The 20,224-nt window shown below is 43.8% G+C and overlaps 1 protein-coding gene and 2 long non-coding RNA genes across 12 annotated transcripts in view; 1 reads left to right on the forward strand and 2 right to left on the reverse strand.

Annotated features, from left to right (window-relative positions):
- The window catches only part of LOC307225418, a 582,147-nt gene that overhangs the window by 363,706 nt on the left and 198,217 nt on the right, over window positions 1–20,224 (reverse strand). The gene's annotated exons all lie outside the window — the stretch shown is intronic.
- The window catches only part of LOC307225335, a 422,891-nt gene that overhangs the window by 209,438 nt on the left and 193,229 nt on the right, over window positions 1–20,224 (forward strand). The gene's annotated exons all lie outside the window — the stretch shown is intronic.
- Window positions 1–20,224, reverse strand: part of SOX5 (SRY-box transcription factor 5) — a 775,029-nt gene that overhangs the window by 198,256 nt on the left and 556,549 nt on the right. For all 10 annotated transcript variants that reach the window (XM_079992440.1, XM_079992438.1, XM_079992439.1 and 7 more), the window contains one exon: window positions 17,670–17,756. In XM_079992440.1, coding sequence (XP_079848566.1) covers window positions 17,670–17,756 — 87 coding nt within the window. The remainder of the gene's footprint in view (window positions 1–17,669; window positions 17,757–20,224) is intronic.

Below are 20,224 nucleotides of genomic sequence, written 5' to 3' on the forward strand. Positions count from 1 at the left end.
ATTTTAAAAAGTGTACCATTTCAAACAACAGTAATTAATTTCCTGCATCATTGCAGGAAAACGGGGATATAAATTAGTAGCAGCAGTAGCTGTATTTATTCACTTTATATACCACGCTTTACAAAACAGCAATGATAAAAACATCATAAAAACCATACTGACGGACAGCCTAGTAGCAAAATAGTGACAATAATAACAGCCCTCCCCACCCTACACACTTTCATGGGCCATAGATTATTTAATGGCCAAAGGCCTGGGTTAAAGAGGAATGTGTTTGCCTGCCTTCTAAAGACATGTAGTGACGGCACCAGGCGAGCCTCTCTGGGGAGAGCATTCCACAACTGGGGAACCACCACAATAAAGGCCTGTTCTCTTGTTGCCACCCTCCAAACCTTTCTGGGAAGAATGACACAGAGAAGAGACTCAGAGGACAAGTGCAGGGGCTGGGTCAATTTGTATGGGGGAGAGCCAAAGTAAATAAAGAAATATATAAATACAAAGTAAATAAATAATACATAAATAAACAAAGAAGCCGAAGATGCAGATCAACTTAAGAAAGAATAAAAATGACAGGTTGAAATTGAGGCTATTTCTTTTTTTAGTTACCCAAGCTGGCTGGTAAAATGCCAAGTTGCACACACATGCGCCTCTATGCCAACACAGGCACACAGCCCTCCAGTGCGAACAACTCAACTATCAAAATGAGACTTTATTTTTTAACTGAAATGGGGAAGGCGCACCAAGGCTTAATGTATTTGCAGCCAACCTATTGATTGGCAGGTTGTCACAGTATGACGTGCCTCTGCCTGCTCACATCGCCAGCAGAGGAAAACGGGAGAGCACTCCCGCTTTCCCTTCCCTCTTGTCTCAAGGCTGAAGACGACGACAGAGACAAGCTTGATGAGCTCAAATATAATACCTCCGAACATACCCCTCAAGTTACTCTAATTGACAGGGACGTCCCTGCTTTGAACCTAAGCTTTTAAGCTGTCCCTCCATCCTTTATTATCCTTGCAATACCCCCTGATTTTTCACCACGGGTTCCTGTGCTTCTGCATTTGCTGGCAACGTCTCTTCAGGACTCCAAGGAATGATGGTTGCAGGAGGCGGGGAAGAAAGACCCAGTTCAAACCAGAACAGGGGCAGGAGACAGCTCTTGTATTCATGCCCTGCTAGTGGGATTCTCAGAAGTATCAGAATGTCCACCATGAGAGGAGGATACTGAACGAGAGGAGTCTTTGGTCTGTGGTTCTCAGCCTCATTCCCTCCTTTCGATTCTGCAGAATGGGGGTAACAGTAGCCCTGCCAAACTTACAGAGCTGTTGTAAGCACTGATGAAATGATAAACGCGTGAAGTGCCTTGAAGGAGTATATAAATCCTACTGATTTCTGAAAAAAACATTTCTATATTGCCAGCTCATACAGAACATCAATGTAGTGTCCAACAGCATAGTCAATTAACATAAAGTGTCATAAAACCATACAAAATAACCACTGGAATGGCTGGCTAATCAAGAAAATATAAACAGCTGCATAGGACTGTTGGCACAAAAAAAGTTCTCAAGAACCAATGGATTCAAGTTACAAGAAAGGGGATTCTGACAAAACATCAGGAGGAACTTCCTGATAGTAAGAGCTGTTTGACAGAGGAATGGACTCCCTTGGAAGGTTGTGGTTTCTTCTTCCATGGAGATTTTTAAGCAGAGGTTAGATGGCCATCTGTCAGGGATGTTTCGAACTTAAAAATGGAAAGTGTAATGCTGGTGGTCAACAAAAGAGGTTTAAAGACTGTATCAAGGCAAATCTTAAAAAATGTAGTATAAACACCGACAACTGGGAAACACTGGCCTGCAAGCGCTCCAATTGGAGAACAGCCTTTACCAAAGGTGTCATAGGCTTTGAAGACACTCGAACTCAAAACGCAAGGGAGAAACGTGCTAAGAGGAAGGCACGCTTGGCAAATCCACACCGTCATCAGCTCCTGCCCGGGAACCAATGTCCCTACTGTGGAAGGACGTGTGGGTCCAGAATTGGCCTCCACAGTCACTTATGGACTCATTGATAAAACCGTGTTTATGGAAGACAATCTTACTTGGCTATGAGTGATCGCCAAAGAAGAAGTAGTTGAGATTGGGTTGGACTAGATGACCCTTCCAACGCTACAATTCTACGACTCCATGAATATTGTTCCTATTGCAGAGACCTCAGCTATGCCCTCCATATTCCTTATAACTCTGCATGCTGTCCATTCAGAAGCCACCAGACATGGCTGGCACTTCCATAAGGAAAAGAGAGGTGGTGAATTGGTGCTCCCTCAGTTCACTGCTTGTCTCTGCTGGCCAGCCCTGTTGCCACCCACCCAGTGAGCCAACATACCCCGTGCAAGGACCCAAGGAATCCTTCTCTCAAAGTTTGACATTCTGGGCAGAGTGGCCATGAGAGCACCCCTAAGCATTGACACAGTGGCTAACAATGCCTAAAATTTAAACTATGCCACCCCGACAAGAACTCCCAAGGAAAATAAAGAATTTATTTATGTATGCTACAACAACGGCAAGAGTCTTGATTGCACAAGGATGGAAGAATGAGGAAACCCCGACAAAAGAACAGTGGCAAGAGAAATTGATGAACTATGCAGAACTGGCGAAATTGACATGCAAATTGCGAGACAAGGACAACTGTGACTTTAAAGAAGACTGGGAGCCTTTTACAAATTATTTAAAAAGACAACAAAATGAACTGGACTCCTTGGCAGGTTTTGAATAAACATACACAAATTTATTGAGGGTTAACATAGCATAGCTGTCAACTTTTCCCTTTTCTTGCGAGGAATCCTATTCGGAATAAGGGAATTTCCCTTTAAAAAAGGGAAATGCTGACAGCTATGCATAGTAGACAGATAAGGATGTGTACAATTTTACAAGCTACCAGCATGAATTTGACCAAACTGCGGGAGGCAGTGGAAGACAGGAGTGCCTGGCGTGCTCTGGTCCAGGGGGTCATGAAGAGTTGGACACAAGAAGAAGAAGAAGAAGAGTTTGGATTTGATATCCCGCCTTTCACTCCCTTTAAGGAGTCTCAAAGCGGCTAACATTCTCCTTTCCCTTCCTCCCCCACAACAAACACTCTGTGAGGTGAGTGGGGCTGAGAGACTTCAAAGAAGTGTGACTGGCCCAAGGTCACCCAGCAGCTGCATGTGGAGGAGCGGAGACGCGAACCCGGTTCCCCAGATTACAAGACTACCGCTCTTAACCACTACACCACACTGGCTCTCAACTAACCGACTAAACAACAACAACAATTTTACAATATGCAGAAGTTAATATAGGTTGAGAAATCAGAGAGAGGAGCTGAGGGAGGTCACAGGGGGGAGGGAGGGAGGGTTTGTGGGGGAGGTGGGAAAATGGAGGGAAATAATGAAGATGATTTACTTTGATAATTTGTTATGTTGAAATTGTTAATAAATTTTAAAAACTATGCCACCCCTGATATTAGGCAATGTTAGCTACTGCAGGAATTCATGTCAGCAGCACAGGCACTTTCATAGCCACCCCACCAAGAATGCCTAGCTCTGAGGGAAGGCTCCGCCAAATCACTCCTTTAGCATGGGGGTGAGAGAGCATCCTAAGGGGTGCTTCCACCACTGCCAAACTAGCTGGACAAGAAACCAACAAAAATAAGCTGAGATGAGGGGCTGCCTCTGCCACAATGAAGAGGGTGAGGGGTGGCAAAGGTGTTGCCGGCTCAGATGGCACAACTTCTTGCACTGGCCCTGCTGTCAGAAATATGTCCCATTTCACTACGTAGCAGGAAACGTATGAAGCTATATTATGCTGAGTCACCCCACCGATCCATCTCAGCCAGCACTTAATACTCTGAGTCAGCTTTCTAAGATTTGAGGCAGGGATACTTCTAATTCCCACACCTGAGCCCCCCCCCACCCCCCATCAATAGCTGGAGATGCCAGTCACTGAACTAAGAGCCTATTTATACAAAGATGTGTTCTGTCACTAGCCTAGAGCATAGTGAAACCCACCAGCTATATATAATGGAGAACTCCCTTCCCACTGGTTTCAGCTCCAGACAGGCAGTAAGAAAAGGAGAAGTTGAGAAGATTATGGGTTGCCCCCAAGTGGCTGGTGGACCACAAGTTCTGCATGCCTGATCATCTGGCTTAACCCAGGTTCAGTCTTAACTAACAGGTCTCCATGCCTCTCTGATCAGGACATTCCTCATAGAGATATTGCTTGTTAGTACAATCATGTTTGGGGTGTGGGGAATTGATGCTAAGAATAAAACAACGAAAATCTGTATTTGCCTATTCACTGCTCTTTCAACCCCCTATTGCTAAATTTCATGTTGCTTTGCATTTATTTTTAGTTGTTAAAAAATGGGTTTATGAGAGAAGACACTCATTTCACAATCCCTGAGGATTTTACAATGTCTTCCCATCACCGCACCATCCTTCTGAATTAAAAGTGGCTGAACACCCCAATCCTAAGCGTTCTTAGGATTCCCTTCCCCCAATGGAATTTGCTTCTCAATAAAAATAAATGTTCATGCACCATTAGCTGTACCAGCTGAGGGTGGGGATGTGCATGAGAAAGCATCTTCCACAGCGAAGACAGCAGTGGTGATGTCTATGCAGAAGAAAATTTCATTGAGTTTACCTGGGAGTAAGTATGTATCACAGGAATGGGAGACCTGCACCTCTCTTCCTTAAATGTTGCTGGAGTACAACTCCTGTCACCTTTTACCATGATGGCTGGGGCTGTTGGGAGTTGGAGCCAAACACATCTGGAGCGCCATAGATTCCCCATCACTGGTGCTTCAGATTATGGCCTTGGATGCAAACGCAGTCTCCGATCTTCCCCTCTCTGCGTAGCCTGAACAACAGGCTGCACATCTAGCTGCTAATTATTACAGATGCCAATGCCAAGTAGAATTTGGTTTATAAGGAAGGTTTGAGATAATTGTCTGCTCCACCAGAACAACAAGGTGCACTTTTGAAAGCAAACCTAATGGATTTCTGCAGCGTCCCTAACATGAACCCGTGCCAAAAATTAAGAGAGAGCATTATTGGGGAGAGGACTGACAGCATGGGACAAATCTGACAGAAGTAGCTGCAGGTTTTAGGGATACCTCTGGGAGGCCTATTGCTCGTCTTGTGGATTGAGCTATTGAACACCACAATGGGTTCTCATTATCTCTGTAATACTGCCAGGTTTAACAGCAAGGGCCGGTATCCGACCAAAATTAAACGCTATTAAGTCTGACTGATTTCCAGAAGTGAATTAAATGCATCCCTCATTCTCTCCTATTGAATTTACAGGGGAGTGGGGTGGGGAAGAAAAGGCGCGCACCCCGCTCTGATATGGATCCCCCAGTTGTTTCCCTTTCAAGGGTCTGATCAGGTCAACCCCTCTTTAGCGATACTGTGGCATCAGTATTCACCAACCATGCCCTGCACCCTCAAGTCACTGGGATTTGAAAAGTGCTTAGCATTGGGCTCAATTGTGTCTTTGCCCAGAAACAATATCCATCAGCTGTTCAAAATATACACAGAAAAACAGTTAAATCTACCTCTGAGTCATTTCACTGTCAGAGTAATGAAGTAAATGGCTTTTGAATTGTTATTGTCTATCTTTCAAAGAAGCATCAGAAAGTACAGTGTGCTATTATTAAACCTAGACAGATGCAATAACATTGTATTAAAGTCGTGGCATAAAATATGACATTTCTTTTTTTGTCCCCCCCCCCTCAAAAAAGACAAGTATGCTAAGGATTGTTTGTGCCCACCTCCACAAAGTTATCCTTATTGAAACACTCTTTTGAAAAACAACACACAAGTGGGATAGATTTGTGTGTTTATTTAAAAAAAAGTATGCTGTTAATAGTTTCATCTGATTTCCCTTCAGCACTCCACCAAGGCCCATGCAAACTATTCTCTAATTTTGATATTCATTTTTAAAGCCGTATATCTGACATAGCCAATCAACATACATCAATATAGGTTAAAAAATGTTTTTAAAAAATCCAAGGCAAAAACATACGGTGAACATGAACTGGCAAGTAGCTGTTAGAAAGCAATGTGATCTGGGACCACATTAACAGAAGCTGAGTGCCAAGATCATAAGTAAGAATGGGAGAATCAGACAGTTTCAGTTTCTCCCAGTTTCTCATTTTCCCTAATCATGAATTCAGTTCTCCACATTTCCAAATCAGCATGCTATTTTTAAAAAAGCAAAGAAGTCCTCATAAATATTGGCTTACAGTAGGCTTCCCAAAGGTATAGGTTTTGGCCCCTGTGGAAACAGTATGTTGAATTAGATAGGCTTGTGGTCTCATTCACCTGTTCTTATCTTCTCAGCCTTTGTTTCCCCACAATGTCATTAGATCCAACTAGTGGTTTCATTTACAGGTAAATCCATCATCACATCAGGCGCAGGGCCATGACATCATCACCATCAAATTCTAAATTGCCTCGGCCAATCAGATTAAAATGGCAATGTGGGCAAATGAGGCTAAGGGCTGTGAGGGCAAAAAGGACAAGGAGAAGGAGGACATCCAAACAACAAGAAGGTGTTTGCAGCGAGTGCCAGAAACAGCTGAAAACAAGAGGCTTCTGGAAAGGCATGAAAGGAAACACAAAATAAAGTGAGTCATTTTGGCTCAGCACTGCTCTGTTAGGACAGCTAACAGGAGCTGTCTCTTTTGAAGATTTTAGAGACAGTGAGAATTTGTTAGGCTTATTGTGATGGATGTTTCAGTACAGCACAGGGCAATTCGCCTGCTTAAGTAAAGAAGAATGGATTTCACACTCTTCCTAATAGATCCACACACATTTCTGGTACTGGATGTTTCCAACTGTGTTTTCCTTTAATGGATGTTCCTCATTCTAATCTATACACACTGAATACTTATGCGATGGTTCTATGCAAATGTAAGTACTTCAGCAAAGCAGTATTTGCCAACCTGCTGCTGTCCAGATGTTATGGGCTACTGCAGATTCCCCTAGTCAGGATACCTGTTATATTAGACAGGTTTCGATGGTGTTTCCTTCATTTTTGCTTCTCCACCATACCTCACCCAAGTGCCTGAAACTCAACATCTTCAAAACCACTTGAACACAGACCTCATTCCCAGGCAGACTATTCGTCTACCAGCATAGTATGATAGGAATTTTGAGGTCTTAGATATATGTTAAATGTTCATAAGTGTACCAACCAAGCACATACATAGATCAGCACAGGAAGACCAACCTGGAACCATTTTGATTCCCAAACTGACCAAATGTTTTCTCTGCAAGGTCAAAGGAAAATGGAAAAGCCTCCCCATTGTCTTTTCCTTCACAAATCCTCTCTTAAGGGTATGTCTGTGTTTGAATAGGGTGTGAGCCTGTGACCTGGCCCAGGAACTAAGTATTTATCATTACAAAAGACTGGCCAGGCTCCCCAGGCAATCCAATCAAGTAACCTGCCAGACAGGAGATCAACAATGACAGGAGAAAAACAACATTCAAATTTCTGTTTTAAGACCGCCTTTTCTGTGATGTAGGTATGGTGTATCTGAGGGGTGGTCTTAGGTTACACCCCTTCTGTGATGTATGTATGACGTTTCTGGGGGTGGCCTTGATCTACAGGGTGGCAATTTCAAAAGTCTTTATAAGGCCTTGTGCGCCATTTTTTCTGGGTTCCTCCTCTCTCCTGTGGGTGAGGGGAGTACCCTGTTGCAAGAGTTCAATAAAGATCAAGCTTACTAGCTGCTTTGCTTCTCAATATTCTCTGGTTGGCCTCTGTTATCTTCTCCTACCAATAGGGAACCTATGTAAGGACTCTATATGGGCTCTTGGATATCCCATAAGGGAAAAGGGCAATTTTTGTTTACAACAGTAGTCAACCCTGACTGGTAGCAGCTCTCCAGAGTTTGGGACAGGGAATCCCTCCCAGCTTCACCTGGAGATGATGGGGACCTGCTGCCTGCAAAACTGGTGCTGAGCTATGACCCTTCTCCAAATTCAGCCGAGGCCTGGGGCTGGTGACTCTGCCAAACAGATGCAAGGTAGTGAGGGCAAGGTTTAGGTTGAAGCAGTAGGTGGGGAACTGTATGCTTGAGCTTTATTCTTCCCAGAACTTTTCACCTCAGGGAAATATGGCTGGGGAGAGGCTTAGTGCAGATTCCCAGGCCTCTAACTACGGGGCTACAACCACATCCTCCAGGCTCTGCAGAGCCCCTCCTTAAAGCAGAGGCTCCCATTTGTGCTCTTGGAGGTGTCCCCCTTCTCACACCCTCTCCCCCTCTGGAATTATTTCTCAGGCGAGAGCCTTCCCAAGGCAGATGCCTTCCATTACCAACTCCAAATACATTAAAGAGAAGCCAAGGGAGAAGAAACAGCATGGGCTGCAGTAAACACTGAATGTATCATAAGGAGTGACAAATAATTACATGCATCCTACCTCATTTGATTAAGAATCTCTCTGCCCCTCCTCTCTCTCTCTCTCTCTCTCTCTCTCTCCTGTCCCCCATTTGAAAAAAAACAACAGCCACAAAGCTATCATTAAAAGAGAACCCAGTAGTTCTGACAAATCTGGCAAAAAAGAGAGAGATGCATTAAAAATTCCTCAAGAACAAATAAATTACATTCACATAGCTACTCTGGGGCCATGCTGCTTTACAGCATCTCCCAGGGAATCTGTGCTAGTATTAACTAAAGGGTTTAAACCAACATTTGTCCTCTTGAATAATCTCCTTATCATGGCTCTCTCCTCTTCCTCCTCTTCCGAAGGGAAATGTGGTGAACCCTTGTAGCAATCTTGTCTTCAGTTTCCTGATTACAAGATCCCAAGTGTCACGCAGTGGATTACCCTTCATAACCGGAGCGCTGCCCCCCCCCAACACCTTGCTTGTCTTTCAACTTGTCCAGTCTTACTTAAATGGAATTATCTGTCGCAATCCGTATACAGAATCTGCCTAGCCCACTTATCTCAAGTTTCTGTATGTCACCTAACAGATTATCCTTTTTAATCCATACATCGAATCTACATAACATAGGCTCTGATGAGCTATAGTATCACTGAATGGATTATTTCTCTTAATCCATTATTGGCAGTTGTAAGAGCGTTCTCCAAAGAGAACCCACTGCCCCATCTTGGTGACACTAGCATACAAGGGTTTAGTTTTCAGCAGACGAGAGGCCTGTCATATGTTAGACACAGCTTGACATAAGTACCTGTTACTGATGTCCTCTACGCTCCACGATACAGAGCTATACTGTTCAAATAAACGTCTATTTCAGGCCAAATGGGATTTAATGAACTAAGATTAGGCGTGTTGAGGCCACAATTCCGGTGGTGTTCCTTTTAAATCTGGAGTTACCGCAGTGACATTTTCCAAGTCAAAACCAATTGTAAGCAGGTGAGACTGAGGGTCAATTTCGTCCCAGTAATACGAAACTTTCTAGTTTGGTGAAACCTATGACTTGGAGGCAAAGGTACCCTTTGAGCCAAACTACACATTACATGAGGGACGCAGGTGGTGCTGTGGGTAAAACCTCAGTGCCTAGGACTTGCCGATCGCATGGTCGGCGGTTCGAATCCCCGCGGCGGGGTGAGCTCCCGTCTTCGGTCCCAGCTCCTGCCCACCTAGCAGTTCGAAAGCACAATTAAGTGTAAGTAGATAAATAGGGACCGCTTTATAGCGGGAAGGTAAACAGCGTTCCATGTGCTGCGCCGGTGCCGGCTCGCCAGAGCAGCTTCGTCACGCTGGCCACGTGATCCGGAAGTGTCTGCGGACAGCGCTGGCTCCCGGCCTCTAGAGTGAGATGAGCGCACAACCCTAGAGTCTGTCAAGACTGGCCCGTACGGGCAGGGGTACCTTTACCTTTACCTTTACCTTTACACATTACATGGGAGATCTGCAATGGAATCTCCCAAACCTACTTAATTCATACTTTCTGAAACAAAATGTGAACCGAAGCACCAAAATCCTTTGAATTTCGCACTGCTGTAAATTTTGTGAATAAGTTTTCCATCTAAGCAATGTATAGAAAAACACATATACTATGGTAAAGTGTGTATAAAAATGCACATGTGTGTGTGTGAGCGCACGCGCGCACGCGCGCACACACACACACACACACACACACACACACACACACAGTGGTACCTTGGTTCCTGAAGGGCTTAGCTGATGAACATTTCAGCTCCTGAATGCCACAAATCCAGAAGTAAGTGTTCTGGTTTGAAAACATTTTTCAGAAGCCAAATGTCTGTTTCGGCTGTCGGCATTGTTTCCGGGGCCAATCAGCCAATCAGAAGCCATGTGTTGGTTTTCAAATGTTTTGGAAGTTGAACGGACTTCCAAAACGGATTGAGTTTGAGAACCAAGGTACTACCTGTGTGTGTGCTTGTGTATTCATGAAAACAGCATACAGAAGTGCATTATGCATATTAAGATAAATTGTACTAAAATGTTGATGCAATTTCATTAGGACTTTATTAAAAAAAAATAGCAGGCTGTTTTGGAAATATGGAGAACTGAACTCAAAATTACTATTTTTAATGAGATATTGAAATTGACAGATCTTTCCACCACAATTAAGAACAGCTATAGTGCATGTGTTGAATTGGACTGGGGACAGCAGAATAAAGAGGAGAGGGCAACTGTTCTGGCTGCAATATTTCCCTGATGAAGATTATCCCTCCCAAGAGCTGCTATTTGTCCACCTGAGAGAGAACAGACATTTGCTTTGTGCCTCCCCACATTGCAACTTTAATGTGAGGTTTTGATCAAGATAATTATTCACTTGGGGGGGGCTGTTCCATCACCTCAGTCTCTCTCCCCCCCCCCCCCGCTATGTGGGAAGTTCCCTTTCTTTGCTTCTAAGTTGTTGTTTGTAGAAAACACACAGGTGTGACTGGGGATGTTTAGCTACTGGGCTCATTCTAGAGCAGGGATGGCTAACCTATTGCCCTCTCTATGTTGTCAGATTCCAACTTCCATCAGACCCACCCACAACGGTCAGGAATGTTTGTGACACCACCATCAAAAATGAGCTCAATCTTGAATATTGCAAAATAGGATATTAATGCATTTGGTGCTACGTTAATATAATTGCTAAATTCTGGTATGATTTCACCCTGTGGGTAGAATTGCCTGTGTTCTACAGAAATGTAGAAAGTTGGCAGTTTTCCAACCTGGCAAAGGGGGACAAACAACAGAGCAGTCTTATGCCCATTATTTATATGCTCATTATTACTGGCAAAGTTCAAACTAAGACCAGCGTCATTGATTTTCAAGTGATTGGCGGGGGGGGGGGGGATGAAAGCAGTCTAGTGATGGCTAGATGAGCCTCAGATATGTAGACTGGAGAGCAAACTATACACACCAAGTAGGTTTTCACACCTACCAGATCTGAAATATCAAGGCTTCACTAATAAATATGGAAAACATTGCCGAACATGAATTGTCACTGTGAAATTAATCACATATGATGTTTACAGTGATTTTTCCATTTGTCTCTTTCACACACAAATCCAGAACTGAAACAAGAAGTTCCTGATAGACTCTCTCATTCGCTTTCACTGCTGTAAGCATTTCCTTCCTTTTGTAAACTATTAAAATTGCAAAGCTGTGCATGGACAGCAGTGATCACATTTTTGGGTAAACATGCATAGGACTGAGCTATATGATGCCTAGTGTGGTGGCAACCAAATTGTGGGGAGAAAGAAAACAGCCTTCACCTACAATGCACGTCGATCTGTGTTTATGACTAATGTATAATTCAGTGATAAAGACAAAAAAATCCAGGCAGCACCATCCAAAATCGTTCTCAAGTAACTCTGTACAGGTGAAAAAAACATTCTCACAACATGTTTTCCCCCATTCCTGCTTTGGAAATTTCCCTTGAAGATCTCCTGGTGCCAGCATGCCTACTGCATGCCAATAACCTCGAGAGCAGAAACAAATTCCGAATTTCTTTTCCAGGAATAATTGGCAGCATCCACACAACTTGTTTTCACAGGAATCCCATCACAGGAATCATAACTGAAACATGAAAACACACCACACTCCTCCAAAGGATGAAATCTCAATATGGAGGGTAGTTATCAAATGGATTGACAGGAGGGATACTCCTGCCCTGGGATATATATATTTTCAGGAAGCAACCTATATTTTGTGATTGTATTTTTCCTCCTATTGCAAATATTTATACTGTATCTAATATTGCATTTTATATTGTTGTAACCTACCCTGTAACCATAGCATGAAAGGGCTGGTAATTAATGATGGTGGTGATGTAATAAATAATAATAATAATAATAATAATAATAATAATAATAATAATAATACAGTGGTGCCCCGCAAGACGAACGCCTCACAAGACGGAAAACCCGCTAGACGAAAGGGTTTTCCGTTTTGGAGGCGCTTCGCTAAACAAATTTCTCTATGGGGTTGCTTCGCAAGACGAAAAAATCTTGCGAGTTCCCGCGGTTTTCCCCCCGCTTCCCCCCCTTTTCCTAAGCCGCTAAGCTGCTTATCAGCTGTTCCGCTGATAAGCCACTTAACAGCTGATCGCTAAAAGCCGCTAGACCACTAATAGCGCTAATCAGCTAAGCTGTCAATGGGCTTGCTTCGCAAGACGAAAAAACAGCTAGACGAAGAGATTCGCGGAACGGATTCTTTTCGTCTTGCGAGGCACCACTGTAATAATAATAATATGATGTCTGGCTCCAACCCATTATTTCCAATGCAGGTTTTCTTGGCTGTATCCACACAGAGATTGGTCCACTTTCTGGGTTTCTCATGCTCTCTTGCCCCATTGGGATTCAGCACAGAATGCAATAGTTCAGGTGAGCAAGAAATCACTGCTATTTCATCTACAGGAATGACAATAGTGAGAAGACCTTGCTCTGGCGCCTCTCTGATCTTGCTCTTTTCATGACAGCATTGCAACCACTGAAGAAAACGTTCTCAAGGCACAGTTTAACCCCCCACTAAGCTTGTCTGGTGTAGCTTAACCTCCACTAACAAGCTCTTGAGGTCAAGCGGTTTCTCCCCACAGTAATTCACAGGCCTTTTCTCACCTATCATAGGAATATTTGGAAGGTAGGGAAATAGCTTGGTGACATGGGGTTGTTTTCCAAAAATGTGGCTCTCCAAATACTTGAGTGGAGGTGACAACTAACGAAGGTGAGTGGATTCTAGAGTTGTGCATCAACACCGTGTGTGGTCCAAATTATGAAGGGAACAGGGATGATGCAGGTGAGGTTTTTCCAATCCCCAAATCAAAAGGTGAAGTCAACAAGGCTTGTTGAATCAGGTCAGAGACTCCCCAATGTCCTGAATCACTCTGTGGACAGAGGCATCCCCCAAATCTGCATTTTGCTATTAAAATAAAGGACTGCAGTGTGTGTTTTTTAAGGCAAAACCAATTTGATTAAGGAAACACCCTGATCTCAAGTAAGGGAGGCAGGAAAGGTGGGGGAATATTTCATTTTGATGGACAGGTCTAGGTTTTAAACACATGCAAATTATTTTCCCAGGGCACCCCAATCAAAGCAATTTGAAGAAGCAATGTTTGATGTAACTCATTTGTTCCTTTTTATTCTAACCCCTTTCTGTTTTCCAGCAAACAGCAATTTTAAATTACTTGCTTTCCCTTCCATTTCTTTACATTTCTTTACGTTTGTGTAAACTTCTCTTAAAGTCCCCTGTCCCCAGGTGATGTGACTGTGTGTTCATTTCTTGCCTTATTATTATTAATTTCCAGCTGGTTTTTCTCCTGGTCTTGTTCAAAGTTTCCTCCTCCTCTTTTTCTCTTTTGAGTGTTCCTGTGATTTCAATACGCTGAATTCTTTTCGGCCAGTATTATTAATATTTGTAATATAGATTTCTCTCATTCCCCACTCAAGGTCTAGTACGTTCCCTCCTCATTCAGCAAACCCTCCTTGCCTCTTAAAAGAAGACAAAAAGTTATGGCTATTTTTAGATTCTCCATTATAGTCAATGGAGAGAGGGGTGGGCAGAGCTTCGGATTTGACGTATATGATATGAATGCAACTAACAAATTGAACTGGAAACCACACAGAGTGGAACTGAAACTGACCAGGTTGATTCTTAATGCTACAGATACAAGATGAAACTTGTGGTCCAGTGTACACCTCTAGTGGACTCCCCTCTTAAGTTACCGAGGAGGAGGAGGAGGAGGAGGAGGAGGAGATGTCAATGAGACCCCCGTAGGCTAGCAGAGCCTTCTTTTCTCAGTCTCCCATTCCGCCCCCCCCCCCTTTGGCTCATTCTTCTAACTTATTTGGAAGTAGATGAGGAAGGAGTTTGGGGTGGGAGTCAGTGTGGGGTTGTTGGTTTTTTTTTGAGGGGTGAGTGGGTAAGGTATACACACCCATCCCTACAAAAGGCTTTAGAACTCCAGCACTGCACACATTCCAGGGCAAAGAAATCTCAATGCCCAAGGTGTCTGGTGGCTGTTTTTCCAAAACGGCGACTGCCAAGACAAATATATCAAAGAATTAATTAAAACTTTGGAGCTGGCGAGCTTGTAATAAATAACCTCGTATTCATGGAGAAAGAATGAAGAAAGACTTCTTTCCAATACACGTGTGATGGCTGCACACACCGTTGTGTTGTTTCAAGAAATACAGCTGCAATGTGGCTCAGCTCAGGCTCATTTTCTTGTTCCTGTGCTCCTGGTGGTGGCATGAGCGCCCCATGCCAGGGACCTGAAGGGTCAGCCTGGCTACCTCCTTCCTTCTCCCTCAAAATGAAAGTAAAGACCAAAGCAATCTACCTACCTACCTACCTACCTACCTACCTACCGTTTTAAGAATTTATAAACTGCTTAATATAGAAAATCAAAGTGGCATGAATGTATGAATTTGCCAATGATGTGCCAGAGTTGTTGCTGTTGCTGCGACCAGAGTAACTACCTAAGGTTTGGGAGCTTCCTGGGCAAAGCACTTTCTGTTGTGCCCCCCTCATAGGAACAGAGGAAGCTGTGTAACACGAAGCAAACTTTTTTGGCCACATTCCTTTACAGGCATATTTCAAGGGGCCACATTACAGTGGTGGGTGGGGCCAGAGGCAAAAGTGGGAAAAGCAACACATGCAAATTTGGCCTTTGTCCCAGAGACTAGTTCTACACATACACACACGCCCCTCACTATTCTACAACCAGGCAAGCTAGAAGCATTATCAAGGATGTCTTCAAGCTAGGCAACTGCCCTCAAGGAAAGTGCAGTAAAGGGTCAGGATGAGAGGCCTGGGCTGGGGTGAGGGGGTTTGCAGCTGGGGAAATGGGTGTTGTTTGGGAAGTCCAGATAGAGGAACTTGGAGGGCTGCATTTGACCCCCAAGGCCTGTGGCTTCCCCATCCTTTATGGTAACACAGCAACGTGATGTACATCAAAACAAAAGCATGCTCGAGTCAGCAGCATTCCCGACTTGAAGCAGTCCTAACTCTGCAGGTATGACTGAACTCTTGCCTTTTCTATAATGGCCTCAGATAAAGATGTAAAATGATGGGCTGCTTCACAAATGCAAGTTCATGCTCCCTGGATATAGCAGAATTAAGTGATGGCTTGCCTGTGCAAATGATTAAATGATCAAATCCTACGAATAGAACAGTCACACCTCACCCAGGGTCAAACAATATTTTGCCACAGTAGCAGATGACAGGCAAGCATGAAATTATGTACGGTGTGCAGGTTTCTTTCAAAATACTAGAAGCACATCCAGTGAAGATGAACGTTGGAAGATGGAGGAGAAACTAAAGTACTTCACCATTACGGGATTTGCTCCCACAACATGTAGCAATGGCTTCCATCTTGAATGTTTCAGAACGAAGGCTGGACAAATTCAGGCAAGAGAACGCTGTCGACAGCTACTAATTGCTCTGTATAAAGGTAAAGGTAAAGGTACCCCTGCCCGTACGGGCCAGTCTTGCCAGACTCTAGGGTTGTGCGCTCATCTCACTCTATATGCTGGGAGCCAGCGCTGTCCACAGACACTTCCGGGTCACGTGGCCAGCGTGACAAGCTGCATCTGGCGAGCCAGTGCAGCACACGGAACGCCGTTTACCTTCCCGCTGGTAAGCGGTCCCTATTTATCTACTTGCACCCGGGGGTGCTTTCGAACTGCTAGGTTGGCAGGCGCTGGGATCGAAAGATGGGAGCACACCCCGCCACGGGGATTCGAACCGCCGACCATGCGATCGGCAAGTCCTAGGTGCTGAGGTTTTACCCACAGCGCCACCCGCGTCCCACATTGCTCTGTATAAATTGCTCCAAATATCGAGAGTCAGTATGACTCTGAATACTAACAGCTGGGAATCACAAATGGGGATAGTGGTTTTGTGCTCATGTCTTCCTCATGTGCTTCCTATGAACATCTGGCCGGCCACTGTGAGAACAGGATTCTGGGCTAGATGGGCCCTTGGCCTGATCCAGAAGGGCTCTTGTTATGAGAGTCAACTGGGGTCAGTTTGCATGCACTTCCTGCATATGGAAGCAGTGCATAAAAAACATTCTTCCACCTGTAACCTCTCCTACCACAGTGCACACAGAATGGTGACCTGCAAGAACTCCAGTTATTTATTTATTTGTGGCAGCAGGTGGCAGCGGAGCATCAAATCCACTTTAACCAGATGCCGAACATCTGCCAGGCTAAGTTCAAAGTGTTAGTTTTTGGCGCGTAAAACCCTACATAGCTTGGGACGGGGATAACAGGAAGATCATCTTACACCTTATGTACCCCATTGATCACTGCGCTCTGGCATGTGAAGGCCTCATGCAAGATACCACCTTTATTTGGACGTCCATTCCACACAATGTAGGAATTTGGTCTTCAAGTGCTGTGGCAGCTATCCCTTTGGAATTCCTTCCTGCTAAATATTAGGCAGGCACCTGATCTGTTAGTCTTTCTGGCACCCACTGAAGACCTTCCACAGCCTGTACCTGTATGTTTTTTGAGATATTTTAAGTATTTGCTTTTTAATTGTCTTACTGCTTGTCGCCTGCCACCCTGGGCATGGTAGATAATCAATCAATCAATCAAACTGCACAATCTGCATCTGACACTATGTGACTGAAACCGACGCACCCACAAAAGACTAACAGCATGGAAATGGGCTCCATAGCTTTGCTCATGGGATTTTTCATCACAGTAGAAGATGCAGCACTGTCTTCCAGATGAGAGCAGCCTAAAGGGTGCAATCTTGGGCTCACTACAGCTCCCATTATAACCACCAACTAGACACTTTTCCAAGCATGTTGCAAGTGGGTCATTTAAATGCAGCCTAGACCCTCCTGCATCTCACCATGCTCTTGAGAGGTCTTCTCCAGACTCTCCACTCTCCTGCTTCTACTGAGAGCAGCCTGTACTCCCAGACCCCACACCAGGACAAGATGCTGTGGACTGATAGAGAGTCTCAGCTGCAAAAAGAAGGCCCTGCCAAGTTTTGGCATGCTCAGAAGAGCAGGATTGGCCCTGAAGACATTGCTCCAGCGAAAAAGTGCAGAAATGGAAAAGAGCAAATGACGGCATGCTTCGTTTACGCTAATTGAACTCACATATATTGCAATGCATTTTCAATCTCCCCCCCCCCCCGACACACACACACACTGCAGCCCTTCAGGTGATAGAAACGAGGTTTACCTTTTATTTCTCCAAAGTTCCCTGATCCCATGGCAAGAAGCTTGTCTTTCCAATCTTTTGATAGTAGCTTTTCAATACTGGGGGTTTCTGAATGAAGAAGAGAGAGAGGGGGGAAAAATGTAAGTGAATCAACATGACTGACGGCACAATGGAACTCATTAAAAGTCTATCTGCTAAAAATAAGAGCTACCCTATCCTGGACCCCAGTTCATAATGACTTCATCAACAAACTGATAAGAGGGGAGAGAATGAAAAAAAAAAAGAATGTGCTTTGTCACCTGCTGTTTCAAAATCATTAGCTTTTTCCTCTTACTGAACAAAGCCATTCCATATGACAATGGGCACACAGAAAACTGACGCTCATTGTTTTTCAATTTAGAGAACAAGTTTCTGCCTATAATGGATGCTTGTCAATTTAAGGATGTCTGTATGCAGGCACCATATATATATGGTGGGGGGAGGGAAAATATAAATGCAGAGTGGTGAGGGGAGGGAAAATAAATAAAAGGCAAAGAATTAGCGTCTAAATCTGCTACATGTAATTATATCCCTCGGTGTGTTTACAATTACATCCACTTTACAACGTGTTTAAACACAGTGTGGTGGTAAGCATGCTGTGGGTAAGACACTCCCCGCCCCCAGTAACACACACAAAAACACACAGCAAACAAATAATAACAATGGGGCATAGTTCAGGATGGTAAACGCTTTGCGACAATTGAAAAATCTGGGAAGAAGACTGAAAGGAGTCCGACGAGGAATTAAAAACAGCAGAAGAGTTCTGCTCTATCAGATCCAACTAGTCCTCCAGAATCCTCTCCCACAACAGCCAGCAACTGTGGACCTACGTTGTTTTGTGGGGAGCTTGTACCTTAAACTGTCATGGCACAACCAGCAATGAGGGTCTAGGTAACACACTGTTATCTTCTTCAACGGGGTTGTTCCATGACAGATCACCACACCTCTATAACATCTTTGCTACCGACTCTCACACTCTGGGACTGTTGAAATATATACAACAAAATATTGGTCAAATTGAGTCATGAGACTCTAATTATTGGGTCTACCAGACCCAAAAAGGTTAAGCCACATGGGCTAAAGTCTCTTCCAGGGTCCCTCCAGGACTAGGGGCCCTGAAGCTTAAGCTTCCCTAGTTCCATAGTAGATCTTCCCCTGGGGTCCAGTCAAGTGCCTCCAGAGATCCCCTAAGCAAGGGCTGGAGGAAGCAGCCCTCTTCTGCTGTAGCTTCCCAGCGACTGGCATTCAGTGGCAGGTTCTTCCTTTGAACCTGGAGGTTTCCATGCAGCTGTCATAACTAATAGCCACTGGCAGATCTATCCTCCAAAACTTACCTAATCCTACTTTTAAAAGCCTTCTGAGCTACTGTTTTTAATGATTGGTGTTTTAATGTATTTTTAATCTCTGTTGGAAGCCACCCAGAGTGGCTGGGGAAACCCAGCCAGATGAGCGGGGTACAAAATATTAATATTATTATCATCATCATTACTGTCAATCACTCTTTTCACAGAATCATAGAACTGTAGAGCTGGAAGAGACCCAAGAGTCATCTACCTGTAGTCCAACCCCCCGAAATGAAGGAATCTCACTTGAAGCACCCATGACAAATGGCCATCTATATTTTTTGTATTATTATTATTATTATTATTATTATTATTATTATTATTATCATCATCATCATCATCATCATCATCATCTTTTAAAAATGCTTCTTATAACGTTGCATTTTAAATTCACTCTGGGACCCCAGGATGAAGGGCAGATGATAAATTATTATTATAAAAATGCATCTTGCGGCAGTGACTCCTGTTTAAAAAAGAAAGTGTAGAAGAATTATAGAATCGTAGAGTTGGAAGGGACCCTGAGGGTCATCCATTCCAACTCCCTGCAATGCCGGAACATGCAGGTGGCCCATCTGAGGATTGAACCCACGACCCTGACGTTATCAACACCATGCTCTAACCAGTGTAACTATACACAGAAGAGCCCCACTGGATCAAACCAAGGGTCTATCTACTTCTCACAGGGGCCAACGAGATGCTTCAAGGATACCCAGAAGCAGCACAAGAAAACCAATTTATTTGTTAATTTCATATCTACGTATATCACTTGCTTTAAATATATACTTTCAGAATTTTCAGACAAGAGTGGATATCTATCTGTGCGTGTATGTGTGTGGGGGGTTTAATATTTATAACTCTTGCTTTCTGCCTTTGCTTTTTTTGTGCAGATTTTTAATGCATAAGTAAATACAAATGCTAATACAACCCAGAGGATGTTAAACTCTGTTCCAAACAATGTAATTGTATATTCTTGTCAGCATTTAGAAGGGTGCACAATTACAATAGCTTTCAATCCCGCGATTAGCGCTGCATTCAGTTCGAAAATGGAGTGTACTAAAAGATAAGTGCTCCAGTATGTTCCATCTAAATAACAGTAGCCACCCTTACTATCTCGATCTAAGACATATAACTGCTATTCTCCACATTTGTGCTTATGTGTATTTTGGTGCTGCCATTTGTTTACCCCCTACTAGG

The sequence above is a fragment of the Podarcis cretensis genome, assembly GCF_951804945.1.
Source record: "Podarcis cretensis genome assembly, chromosome: 10".
Classification (NCBI taxonomy): domain Eukaryota; kingdom Metazoa; phylum Chordata; class Lepidosauria; order Squamata; family Lacertidae; genus Podarcis; species Podarcis cretensis.